General features: G+C 42.1%; 1 protein-coding gene across 1 annotated transcript in view; it reads right to left on the bottom strand.

The window, feature by feature from the left end:
• LOC135464347 (glycerol-3-phosphate dehydrogenase, mitochondrial-like) overlaps window positions 1–13,618 on the bottom strand; it is a 43,065-nt gene that overhangs the window by 14,439 nt on the left and 15,008 nt on the right. The window contains 6 exon segments of the mRNA XM_064741771.1: window positions 1,514–1,699; window positions 2,610–2,768; window positions 4,416–4,547; window positions 5,640–5,818; window positions 13,439–13,496; window positions 13,498–13,574. Coding sequence (XP_064597841.1) covers window positions 1,514–1,699; window positions 2,610–2,768; window positions 4,416–4,547; window positions 5,640–5,818; window positions 13,439–13,496; window positions 13,498–13,574 — 791 coding nt within the window.

Raw genomic sequence — 13,618 nt, 5'->3', positions numbered from 1 at the left:
TAATTTTGTCTCCCCCTCCCTCCCCCACAGAGGACCCAGAGTAGGCCTACATTTCACCACCAGGGATTTCATTAGTGAGCGGCTACCAGCTACATGCAGCCTGCTACATTCACAGTAAAATGTTGAGCACGTCGCCACCTACTTTTTCCAAAGCTCCTATTTAACTTCATTTGTAAGGTAGCTGGCTACATTTCCTGGTTATACTTCATCTAAAAAAAGACTATGAATGCCCTTCAACTACACCCACACCTCAGATAATGCCACCAGTAATGTTGGACTTTTGCATTATTTCACTTATTTATCAGGTATAGTGGAAGGGCTGTTGGGGGGAGGGAGGCTTGAATGCCTAGTGCAAACCACTGACCTTTGGTAAATTACTAATGAACTTTCCCACATGTGACGTACATGAAGAATTCAACATGTGAATGTTGATGACACCAGGGAAGCATGACATATGATATATGGGGGACACCTGATAACTACAACCTATTCTGGTACCTGACAAACCCCAGCTTATACATACCACCCTGAAAAAGATAGTGAGAGCTGGATTTGAACACTGAAACTCGTTATTCCATGCTAGGCGATGGTTAGAGGTCCAAGTTGGAGCGCTTTATGTCACTAGACGAATGATTCCTATTTTCCCACAACTCCTACTTTTTCACAGCTCCTAATTTTGCACTGTTCCTACTTTCTCACAGGTCCTACTTTCCCACAACTCCTACTTTCTCACAGCTCCTACTTTCTCACAACTCCTACTTTCTCACAACTCCTACTTTCTCACCTACACGTCCTACTTTAACACAGCTCCTACTTTCCCACAACTCCTACTTTCTCACAGATCCTAATTTCTCACCTACATTCCTACATGTCCTACTTTCTCACAGCTCCTACTTTCTCACCTACATTCCTCCATGTCAAACTTTCCCACAGCTCCTACATTCCCACTACTCCTACTTTCTCACGGCTCCTACTTTTTCACCTACATTCCTACATGTCCTATTTTCCCACAGCTCATACTTTCCCACTGCTCATACTTTCTCATCTACATTTCTACATGTCCTTCTTTCTCACAGGTCCTACTTTCTCACAGCTCCTACTTTCTCACACCTACTTTCTCACCTACATTCCTACATGTCCTACATTCTCAAAGCTCCTACTTTCTCAAAGCTCCTACTTTCTCACCTACATTCCTACATGTCCTACATTCTCAAAGCTCCTACTTTCCCACAACTACTTTCCCATAGCTCCTACTTTCCCACAGCTCCTACTTTCCCACAACTCCTACTTTCTCACAACTCCTACTTTCTCACAGCTCCTACCTTCTCACACCTCCTACCTTCTCACCTACGTGTCTTACTTTCTCACAACTCCTACTTTCTCACCTATATTCCTACATGTCCTACATTCTCACAGATAATACTTTCTCATCTCCCTCAAATGCATGCCATCAAGGGGGAACAACTCCTACATATCAGATGACCTTCTCCACAGCAGACATTGCCAATCTTACCTTGAAGTATTTCCTTAGGTCATTGACAGTGATGTAGCCCTTCTTGTCAGCATCCAGAGACTGGAAGCGTTTCACGTACTGGTTGATCTCGTCCTTGGTGAAGTTGATCGGGACGTTCTGAGAGGCACTCTTCAGATCAAGTCCCATTTCACGTCTGAGGAATCTCTTGCAGTGCTCCATTTCCTCCTGCAAAAACAGACACAATCCAGTATCAACATGCAGAAAACAGTGACATTTTCAAATAATATTTGAACAGACCAATCATACCTTGCCATTCAACAACAACCTCATCGCCATGGTATCCAGCATCAGCTAACCTGAAATCTCTGCTGAAGAAAGTTTTTTACAATTACATCATCCCGACCTTCAAAGACGCTAACATTACCAATGAAAACACCTCAGATGGTTAGCGTGCTAGCACAGCGTAATGACCCAGGAGTCCCTCACCAATGAGTTCAAGTCAAGCTCATGCTGGTTTCCTCTCTGGCCATACGTGGGAAGGTCTGCCAGCAACCTGTGGATGGTCGTGGGGTTTCCCCCAGGCTTTGCCAGGTTTCCCCCCACCATAATGCTGGCCGCCATTGTATAAGTGAAATATTCTTGAGTACGGCGTAAAACACAATTCAAATAAATAAATCAATCAATGAAGACACACAACTGTTTCTCATGTAGCATGTTAGCAGCCAAATTTAAGTACCCTAAACTTAAACCTAAAATTTCACCCATAAAAGTGTGTTTTTAGAGGCAAATAAATGTGATAAAATATTATTTAGATGCTGAGGCTTACATTTTACCAGCTGGATATCATGTTACCATCTAAACTAACCTGAAAGCTTCTTTCTGTAATCAAAATAACTCTCACAATCAGGAAATTAGTCACGGAAAAAATTTTAGGTGACTCACAGCACTTTCCGAAAACCCCACACGTTAAACAAGCAAAGGTATATTTCCCAGAATGCAATGAACTGGGGTAATTACATATTTATAGGGCTATTGATTTCTGACTAAAGAACCATGCAGCGTAAAGTGTTGAAAATCCTCCAAGTCTGACACAATATCACCAAGACAAAAACCCGGGCTACACCGGTTCACTCACCTTCTGCTTTGCTTTACTCCAGCCTAACTCATCTGCCAGGATCTCCACCACACGCGGGAGCGACTCCTCCGCAGCGTGTACATTCACAAAGGCAAGGCGTGTCCTGCGGGCAAGGACGTCAACCGCTGAACACGCGTACTCCCGTACAGCGTAGCGAATCTGCAGCAAATAAAAGCTTACACATGAATCATTATACATGTGTGTACCCAACACTGACATTATTTTACTGGGGGTGAAAATTACTAAGTTAGCTGAAATAAGACATTTTCTTAAAAATAACGACTTATTAACAAAGCAAGACAAGCACAATCTGATTCTGATTAAGGCTGTGTGGAAATGTGCTTAACCATAAAATAATTGAAATAGAGGGGAAGCAACTCCCTCAAGAGTATTGAGTGAGTGAGTGCTTGGGATTTAACGTCGTACTTAACAATTTTTCAGTCATAGGACGACGAGTCCTTAAAGTGTATGTAATGTGCCTCCTTGTTGCAGGGTGAATTTCCACTTCTCTTTTATCTAGTGCTGCTTCATTGAGACAACTTACAAAAGGCAACTACGCCACCCTACCTGAGCCATTACTCTGATACAGGTCAACCAGTCGTTGCACTGTTCCCTTCATGCTGAACACCAAGCGAGGAAGTTACAACTTCCTCTTTTAAGGCCTTAGGTGTGACCCAACCAAGGATTGACCCTGGTCTACCGCCTCCCAAAGCAGCCAGAGTATTGACGCCATACAGATATATATTATTATAACTTCTTGGCATGTTTGCAAGACGTTGCTCCAGATTACTCTTACTAAGCATTACTATGTGTACACTGTTAACATTTTACCTTTTGTGAAGCCCTAAAACTGGCCAATTCAATCCATGCACAAGCCCTTAAATTGGCCAATTCAACCCACCCACATTTGTCTCTTTAGTATGTGCATAAATTCACTGAAAGTTGCTCTTCCATACGCCAAATGATTGAGGAATTAGGGCAGACTTGCATACATGTATTTGCTTACTGAACATACTTCCTGATGATTTATTTATTTATTTGATTGGTGTTTTCCGCTATATTTCACTTATACAATGGCACCCAGCATTATGGTGGGAGGGAACCAAGCAGAGCCCGGGAAAAACCCACAACCATCCGCAGGTTACTGACAGACCTTCCCACGTACGACTGGAGAGGAAGCCAGCATGAGCTGGACTTGAACTTACAGCGACCACATTGGTGAGAGGCTCTGGGTCATTACACTGTGCTAGTGCGCTAACCAACTGAGCCCCCTATTTCCTGATGATGGCACAAATATAGAAACTGACATGGATCAACTACAGTTTTAACACTCAGAGTTAGTGTCTTTCTATTTTATGCTAAACTGTGGAACAGCTTCAGGGTTTATAAGTTACTATTACTATCTAAACACATACGATGGCATAGCTTTGCCAATACTCAGCAGGTTCAAGAACCTCCACTGACCTCCACATGACAAACACCATCCAACGGGATGCCAACAGAAGTCCAAAGTGGGACGTATTGTGACATTTCAGTGACAACGGACGTTCCGCAACAACGTCAACAGTGCGATGCCACAGTGGGTAGACCAAATACGTCACAAATAAAAGCCAAACACACAACACGATTCGTGATGCACCACAAAAGACTTGCGCATGCACATCCTGTGTCCTAGCGCCATCTGACGTGAGAGGAAAATCTACCAATCCCTCATTTAATTTGGCTCATTATGATTTACAGGTATAATTAGCTCCTACATGTACTTATCTAATAACGTTTCCATCACCACTGAATATTCATAAATACCTCAGCTTCTAAATATGGGTATTCATCATGGATTCTCCGGCCAACTACAGGCCAGCGTTTTCCAGTCAGACTGGCAAGTTTGGCCACTTTGAATGCTTTGTCTCCATACGTGTTAGCCAGATGCTGGGCAACCTGAAACAAGAAGAAAGCCAAAAGAATAAAATGTATGTATGTATGTATGCTTGGGGTTTTATGTGGTACTTTACAATTTTTCAGTCATATGAAGACCAGGCCCACTGGGTGAGTATACATATACCGAGTCCTCTTGTGTCCATGTTGCCAAAGTGCTGTCTGCCACTGAAGCCAAAAACACCAGGCGTGACACCCTAGCATGTCACATTATCCTGACAGCAGGCCGATCACTCCTGTTTCCTTGCTCTAGCCTCTCACCGGAGAACCGAGACAAGCCAGCTCAGACTGGTTAAACCACAGGTAACCAATCGGAAGCTGCAGATTGTCGTGGGTTTCCCCTTGACTCAGCTCGGTTTCGTACCACCACAATGCTGGTCGTTGCTGTATAGGTGGACTATTCTTGAGTATGGCCCAGCCTGGTTTCCTCCAACAATAATGTTGGCCGCCGTTGTATAAGTGAAATAATTTTGAGTATGGTGTAAAACACCAATCAAGTAAATAAATAAATCTTGAGGGCAGCAGTCAGCATTCATCTAATTCTCACCTGCTCAGAGAATAGTAAAGGTATGAAAATCTGTTACAAGCTTCCGTGTCCAAGATTAGGATCAGCCAAACACTCTTTCCATGAAATTGTGAACGTAGTGTCAAATTCTACTAACTATTCAACCTTTTCAACCGTCTCCGCAACCCATATTTTGATCTATTTTGAGAGTGTAGTGTACTATGGGGTGTAGAGAAACAATTTGCACAGTTTTATGAAGCTTGCATTTTTAATGACATTATAAACAAATCATTTTTAGCATGATTTTCATAATAACTGTATGCATACATTCCACTGGAAAAAAAAAGTGCTTTGGTGGTTGAAAAGGTTGAAGTTTTTGGCAAAAAATAGTTGTTTCATTTAACCCAATCGTATCTGGCAAATCAGGATCTCACTTTAGACTAGTTACCATTATATAAGCTTAGCATTTAAACACAAAATGCACAGAGATCAAAGAAAAGCCTAAACATTTGAGTAGGGCTATGTTGGTGATGGGTATTGGAGATTATGCTGAATAAACCATACTTAAAGACCGACATACAAGCACACACCTCGTTTTCCAGACCAAAATCCTGCACCAATCGGATAAAGAGCGTGGGTGTCCAACCGTGTGCCCCATCCAGCAGTAAGCCGATGGTGGACACTTGCTTAGGGGCACATAACCCACACACTGAAACTGCCTTATCGACGGTCTCCTCCGCCATGTGGCGGTATGTCGTCCATTTACCACCTGTCAGGGAAGCATCCAACAAACATCTGATGAACAGTCACATAAAATCATCTCAACAGCCAAAACAGTTACTTTGTTCAACAATAACTAAACCAACAGCGATATTCAGCCTGTATACTGAGAACTAATTCTGACTATTCAAATTGCAGCCCTCGACATAAGGATAATTATGGTGATCGAGAAATCGATCCCCCGACCTAACGTTCAGGTGATCGGACATTTGATCTCCCCCAAATTCTTTGGTAACCGATCGATCCCCTGTATCGATTACGTAGGTTTCGAGAACCAAAATTGTTCCTTGTAATATACAGGTATGCCGTGAAGTTCATGTACACAATGATATATATGTATGCTCTGCATTATTTAATTTTGTTAGAGGGCTTCCCGTCTGTTTTCAGAAGTAACTAGTCCCAGTCTCGCTGCAGTCGCTGGTACGCCGTCCATGAAACCCACTGGCAAACGCAGCGAAGTCCGAGTGATGGGTTTAACTGGCGAATTGATTGGAGCAATGTCTATGGTGTTTGACGTACTGATCGTGTAAAAAATGAAGAATTTATCATTGTCACTACTGATCACATTATTGTTGTATTTGTATTAGAAATAAACGTACCCAGTACTCCAAGCAGGTAATGAAATAATACAAATCCTGCTCTGGAAGGCATAATGTCTCCAGCACGTTCCCGCGCAAAGCTGACTGCTGCGAGAGGGTCACACGGGGTGGGTAAGTTTTGAAGTTGCGTAAAGAAATGTCTTTCGAAAAGTAATGATACAACTTGTAAATGTTGCTTGAATATTCTCAATTCACTATTTCTACAAAACATGACGTGTCCCGATTGCTGCTACCACAGAAAATCAGCGGAACCAAGCATTAAATAATAATGACATTAGTTCGAGTCGAAAACCCCCTACGCTAGCATGCTTTTGGACTCGCCCACACTTCCAGTCAATCAGTTACAGGCGGGGACTGCCACGGTGAAATTTAACCACTCAAAATTGAAAGTTTCGTATTCCTAACTTGTTATGCGATCTGTCTAAAGCAGACTTATGACTACCAGCCTGCGGTATATACGCATAAGTTATAGAACGTAATTATTGAATTTAAATACAAGGATTGATTGATGCATGTAGATCATGGCGATGTCTACAAACATTTCACTCACGCCATGTGGATTCGCAGTCAGTATTTTGGCAAGATAGGAGGTGAAGGAGAACATTGACTTTTCTACAATGAGGATAAATATGCATGACATATCTACCTGGCGTATCCGTTGCTATACCTATTTTTGCAAAAACTATTTTTCAAATGACTCATATCGGCCGGAGTTTTCGTTACTTCGCGTTGTTACCGTTTGGAGTTGTAATTGTATGTTAACATACCACGAAAGAACCAATGCTGGCGCAAGTCTTTGAAAAATAGCCTTCTGTACGTTTGTCTTTAATACAGGCGCAGTTGAATATGTAACAAAACCACACAATCATACTTAAATGGTTTTAATGTAAAAGACATAACATATAAGACGTTATTGCATTGAAATGCCAGGTCCCCCGAGGTGTATGTCATCACACACACGACTTCGTTACAAACGTTATATATATATATATTATATGCATGTATTTAAGTTTGCGATAAAAGGTAAAAAAATGAGTTTAAATAAGTAATCAATGTGCAAGAATGATACGACGTCCACACACATTATCATATATATTATACATGTATGTTGTAGAAATATTTTAGTTCAAAGCAAAACGTTAAAAATTCAAAACCAAATAAACGAGATCTGCACAAAAGTCATTCTTTCCTGTTGAAGTAATAACGTGTTGACGTGAAAAGTTCAGCCATGATTATGTAACAGTCAATCAACAAAGTCAGTGCAAGGCAAAGAACTAAATTTAATGGCACCTAGCTAAAGTTTTACACTTTTATGTAGGCGATCTTGTTTTTAATCACTCAGAATCTCCTCTTCGAATTCCATCGGCATTTCTACTGATTCGACATCGCTTATTTCTGAATCATCAGACACACTGTCTGCGTCACTATCAGTTTCTGAAATATACAGATGACTGTCATCCTCTAACAGAGGATTTCGGCTGGATGAGAATGGAGTGGGCATTATGGCTGGTCCAGGCTCGCTAGAACCTCCAGATTTGGCGACTTGCTTCGCCTTTCCACTTTTTCTTCTTGGTGTTGACAGATACTGTGACACTGCTCTATCCACCAGGCTTGTTTCATACTCGCTGTCCAGTTTTTCGAGCGATGGCAAGTTTATCCTGAGTACAAGCAGGTCATCCAGTGTACCCTTGCTCATGGACGTTCTGGCATCTGTCAAGGTCCGGCCGCAAACACTGAAACCGCGTTCCACCGTTGCAGAACTCCAAGCAAAACAAAGGCACAATTCTATCAGCAGTAGGATGTTGGGATACTTAGAGACATAATGCTGAAAGACTGTTTTCCACAGCTGCAAGGGGTTGCGGAATTTTCTGTACTTCGCAGCAACAACGGCCTTCAGCTGTCTGAACTCCGATTGGGCCTTTTTCATGTCGTACTCATGATACCCCAGCGGCTCTTGAAAATGCTCACTCAGCTTCTGGATTTTGTCAAGACCTAATGTCTTTTCTTCGAAGTCCCAGCATCTGTGGTCAGCTATTTGAACAGATGCATAGCTTTCTTGTTCAGAGAGGAAAGGAGCAAATCTCGCATCAATAGCTTCAGATATTGCTGGGATCAGAGTCTCTTTAACTCTCCGGACATTTGCTTTTCCTTGGCGCACAAACTTGATGTCGTAGTCCTGTTTCACAATAGTGCAGTATTTTTCGACCTGTCTCTTTTGTTTTTCGTTTAGTTTTTCCTTGAAGGCAAGCGTCGCTGGCAAGTTTGTTGCTTTGGCCGATAGTTTCACACTGTCACTCTCGGCTGTCCCTTCCGTATCGAACGGCAAGTCTTCTTCAGTTGCCGTCAATTCACGAAGGTTGGTTTTTGCCTCTGAAATCGATTCAATGACGTCTGTTATTAGTGACGTTGGGGTTTGCAGGACGTATGACATTTGAGCTGTGACCCTCAGGACTTGCATGTAGAAGTTAAGACTGCTGAGATAGGAGTATGACAAGAACTTTCGTAGGTATCCACGGAGTTTTGCTACCGTTTCTGTCTTGCACGCGCCTGGTGTTTCTATCATATTTTCACAATACAAGCAGAGGGGCAAAAAGTTAATCACCATGGCCTTGCATGCCCTGTACTTGTGATTTTGAAATCTCGTCCCGTGCGCCTTCGTGAAAGCGACGCAAGTAACGCCCAATGCGATTGCTGTCGCTGTGAATATTCGTTTGGCTTTGCCACTGTTTCTGAAGTGATAATACATTTGTGTCATGATTTCGTCCACTTCTTCGAACGATTTGTCAGAGGCAAAGGCATCTTTAATGGCCAACTCCAGACGATGGTTTGAACAATGTACCACGAGCAGCCACTCTCGTTCAGCCTTCAGTTGGGTACATGCGCCATTATATTTCCCCATGTTTACACTGGCGCCGTCAGTGCAGATGCTCACCATCAGTTTGTCATGCCTTTCCTTCGGCACCTCACAGGAATCCAAAAATGCCTGATCGTAGGCCTGCTTTAAACTTCGAGCATCTTCCCCTCCGATCTCGGCCATATCCTGGCACTTTACAAGGAGCTCTACAGTGCATCCGTTCACTGCAATTTTTGCATAGATTAGCTCCTTTTCTGAACCCGTCTTCCTGGCCTGGGAGCCGTCCATAAGGCCCGAGAAGAAGTTGGAGCGGAGCAGCATTTTTGCAATGTCCTGTCGGAGTATTGCGGCCATTATAGAAACGAACTGGCGACAACATTTGTCAGTGTCTTTTCCGCTTAACAGTTTGATTCCATTCTTGCGCTGTAGCGTAACAAGACTACGAAAGTCAGAAAACGGCCTTTCATGCCGGACAATGCAAAGGGCGGTGTTGAATAGGTGCCTATATGCTGTGCTTGAAGTTTGGTCGATAAGAATATCAATGCGGCGTTGACCAGATCCACTGGGAGGCCTTAAACAAAAGGGAGAGAAAATCATTTAGAAACTCGAGCTTAAACATTACAAATTATAATCTATATACGATGAACAACACATGCACACCAGTGTAACTATATGCATACGGCACCTATATTTTAAATATTTTCGTGATTATATTTAACAAGTTATTATGATATTCTACATTATTACATCAGTGTGTATCATTTTCCTATACAGTTACATTTATTTTAAACTTTAAATTTAATGTCTTTAAATGGTACGTACCCTGCCTGTGGAGCACTGCTCGTTGATGCCACGGGTGATTTGCCAAATCTTTGCTTGGCCCAGTCATGCAGTCCACCAGGTTTGATATGACGAGATAAGTTTCCTCGGTGGACGCACTCAACACCGTCTGCCAGGTTCACAATGCCATTAAACGCTGCACCTTTCACATTTCGCCTTGCCGCCTCTGCCCTGATAGCTGCCAAGTTGTCCGCACATATTTTGCACTGCAGTTTAGTGATATTACCATCACTGTCAGTTGCCAAAACTCTGAACTCTTCCTTGAAAGGCCACTTTTCGAAGGTTTTTTGATGGACAGTCTCTGGCTTTTTGGTAGCCATCAAAACATATTTATACACAAATAACGATTAAAATCTAAGCAATATTCGTCAGCTCCTCAAAAGATTCTGCTCGACGTAGCGCCAATATTCCGCTCTGGACTGTGACAAACATCTACAGCGCGGCGCCTCTGTCAATATTCTAATTAGCAGTTAAAACGATTGGCTATTATTTCTGGCGACCGTTGACCCAACGGTGGAATGCCATGGACTTTAACCTTGTTTTGATTACCTTGTTTTGCGATCGAGTAAACGGACCACATGTACACATATATTGCATTCTATTAATACATACATGTACATTGTCTTTCCAGCAGAACCGATATCAATAGAATAAGAGATGGACAGATATGAATATGAAGACAAAAACTTAGCTGGCATTGTTTTAATCGCCTGAAAGAGACGCGGCACCAGATTTCTAGACAGCAGCAGAACAAGGGACCTTTGAGTTTAGGTTTGCAAGCCAATTCAAGCAAAATAATCCATGCAATGCATTTTAAGATTGGCCTTGTGATATATGATACAAGTACGTATTCTCTTCAAAGTTTTCATTGACAGTTATGAAATTCCTAGATCGAAGTACAACAGACGCGTATTGGAACAACCTCACCATCCCTTTAGTTTCCAATAATTGGAATCGTCCAGATCACAGCATATGCATGCCTGTCAGTGTTGTTGGACCCTAAACTTCTGGTTGGTAAAGATACATGGGTATCAGTGAACGTTAAACTACACCTTCTGTGCGCCGCGCTTGGACAGTGACCCAATTAACTGTTTTATTTTTGTGATGACCAAATGTCTTTTGCGTCCTGACCCACGGCTCATAGCGCATGCATGCATTTCCCTTCGCGCCGCACTGCGACAAGCTCCCCTTTGACTGAGCGGTTGCATTTTCGGCAGCGGCAGACACTACGTACACGTTCACTCCTAATCTGCCGAAATTATTTATCGGTCCCCTGTGGCTTTTATGGTAACCGACGTTTCGGTCCCCCTTTTTTCGAATGAGGTGATCGACACGTGATCGGTCGGTTCGATCTCCTCTTATGTCGAGGGCTGATAATTGTAACATTTTACCAAAATTTAACAACTTCATTTACAGCCAAAGAATACATTTGATGGACACAACTAATGATTTTTTAATCAATCATTAAGATTAATAGCATAATGTAAGCAAAGCCACCCCAAGCAAAGTCCCTCAGTAAGTCAACTACCCATATTAGATTCACACAACTACTGATACAAGTATATTTCGGCTTCACTCAGACAAAAGCTTATAAAATATAGACACGCAAGATTGGGAATAAACGTGCCACTGTACTAATAACAAGGCACTCAGAGAAATCCCCCAGCTCGCCTGCTCTAGCAGTCAACAAGACAATGGAATCAGAAGAAAGATAAAAGTTATAAAGTGCTGCGGTGGTAAAGACATCATTGTGGGGAGTTTGTGCACACAACTGATGCAGTGGTCTTTGACATTCAAATTGTGAACTGCATGCAGCAATCCGTGAACAATTCCAATGCTGTGAATGGCTTAGCAAATATTGAGCTATGGTAGTAAAAAAACTTCACTGTGGGGATGTTTGAGTACCAACTCGCTGGAGTGGTCTTTGATATGCAAATCACTTTCCATGATTGGCTATCTGTGTACTAAGGGTGACCACTGCAACCTCTGATTGGCTGAGCAAATACTCAGGTGACAACTGTCTGTGTGATGGTTTTAACATTCCGTCACAGTATAGGAAGGCACATGCATCGTCCTGTGTCATAGGCTCCCAGTATCTTATAAAGATCTGAAAAGCTTTCTACAGATATTGTGGTATACCAGATAAATTTGAAAAAAGCACATCTTAAACTAAGGAGCCATAAAAAAGCCTACCCTTAATACATGTGTGATAGCACAATATATAACAGCCAAATAAAAAGCTTATCCTGCCATCCGAGAATGTGACACACCATACCTTAGACCTGGGACCAAAAAAAAGCCTAACCTTCAATCAAGTATGATAGCCGAATATCCAAGGGCTAAGAAAAAAAGCTTAACCTTTCATTTGAACGTGTGCACTTACACACCATACCTTAGACCTAGGAGCAAAAAAAAGCCTAACCTTCAATCAATGTATGATAGCCAAATATCCAAGGGCTAAGAAAAAAACTTAACCTTCCATTCGAACATGTGCACTTACACACCATACCTTAGACCTGGGACCAAAAAAAAGCCTAACCTTCAATCAATGTATGATAGCCAAATATCCAAGGGCTAAGAAAAAAAGCTTAACCTCCCATTCGAACATGTGCACTTACACACCATACCTTAGACTAGGGAGCAAAAAAAAAGCCTAACCTTCAATCAATGTATGATAGCCGAATATCCAAGGGCTATGAAAAAAAGCTTAACCTTCCATTCCAACATGTGCACTTACACACCATACCTTAGACTAAGGAGCAAGAAAAAAGCCTAACCTTCAATCAATGTATGACAGCCAAATATCCAAGGGCTAAGAAAAAAAGCTTAACCTTCCATTCGAACATGTGCACTTACACACTATACCTTAGACTAGGGAGCAAGAAAAAAGCCTAACCTTCAATCCATGTAGGATAGCCAAATATCCAAGGGCCAAGAAAAAAGCTTAAACCTTCCATTCAAATACGTGCATTTACACACCACACCTTAGACTAGAGAGCTAAACAAAAAAGGTTAACCTTCAGTTAATGAATGAGAGCTCACTACACATATACAGGAGCTAAAAGAAAAAGCTTAACCTTCAATCCATGCATGACAGCCCATTATACAGGACCTAAAAAAAAAAAAAGCTTAACCGGACACCAAAACCAACATTGACACTTCAAACAATACGCACAATACCTCGCCTTACTTCGTACAGGTGAGCTAAAAACAATAATAAAACTACTGAAAACTCCAAATATTTTCTGAAGACAAATATGCAAGAGTTCGATTTGAAGACTGGAAGACAAGTTGTGTTTATCTGCTTTGACGTCACCTGCGATGGTAATCAAGTTGTCCTCTGCAACCTCAATGATGTGGTTACGAGCAATGGACCTGAGTGTCGCCTTTAGCTGGGTCCGACACCAGGGGACGAATTCCACTCCAGGCAGACAGGACATCTCCACGACGAACTGGAAAACAACAGCGTCCAAATTGTGAAGCTATAATAACAACC

Source organism: Liolophura sinensis, chromosome 4 (genome assembly GCF_032854445.1).
Source record: "Liolophura sinensis isolate JHLJ2023 chromosome 4, CUHK_Ljap_v2, whole genome shotgun sequence".
Taxonomy (NCBI): domain Eukaryota; kingdom Metazoa; phylum Mollusca; class Polyplacophora; order Chitonida; family Chitonidae; genus Liolophura; species Liolophura sinensis.
This window is presented reverse-complemented; position numbering and strand designations above follow the sequence as displayed.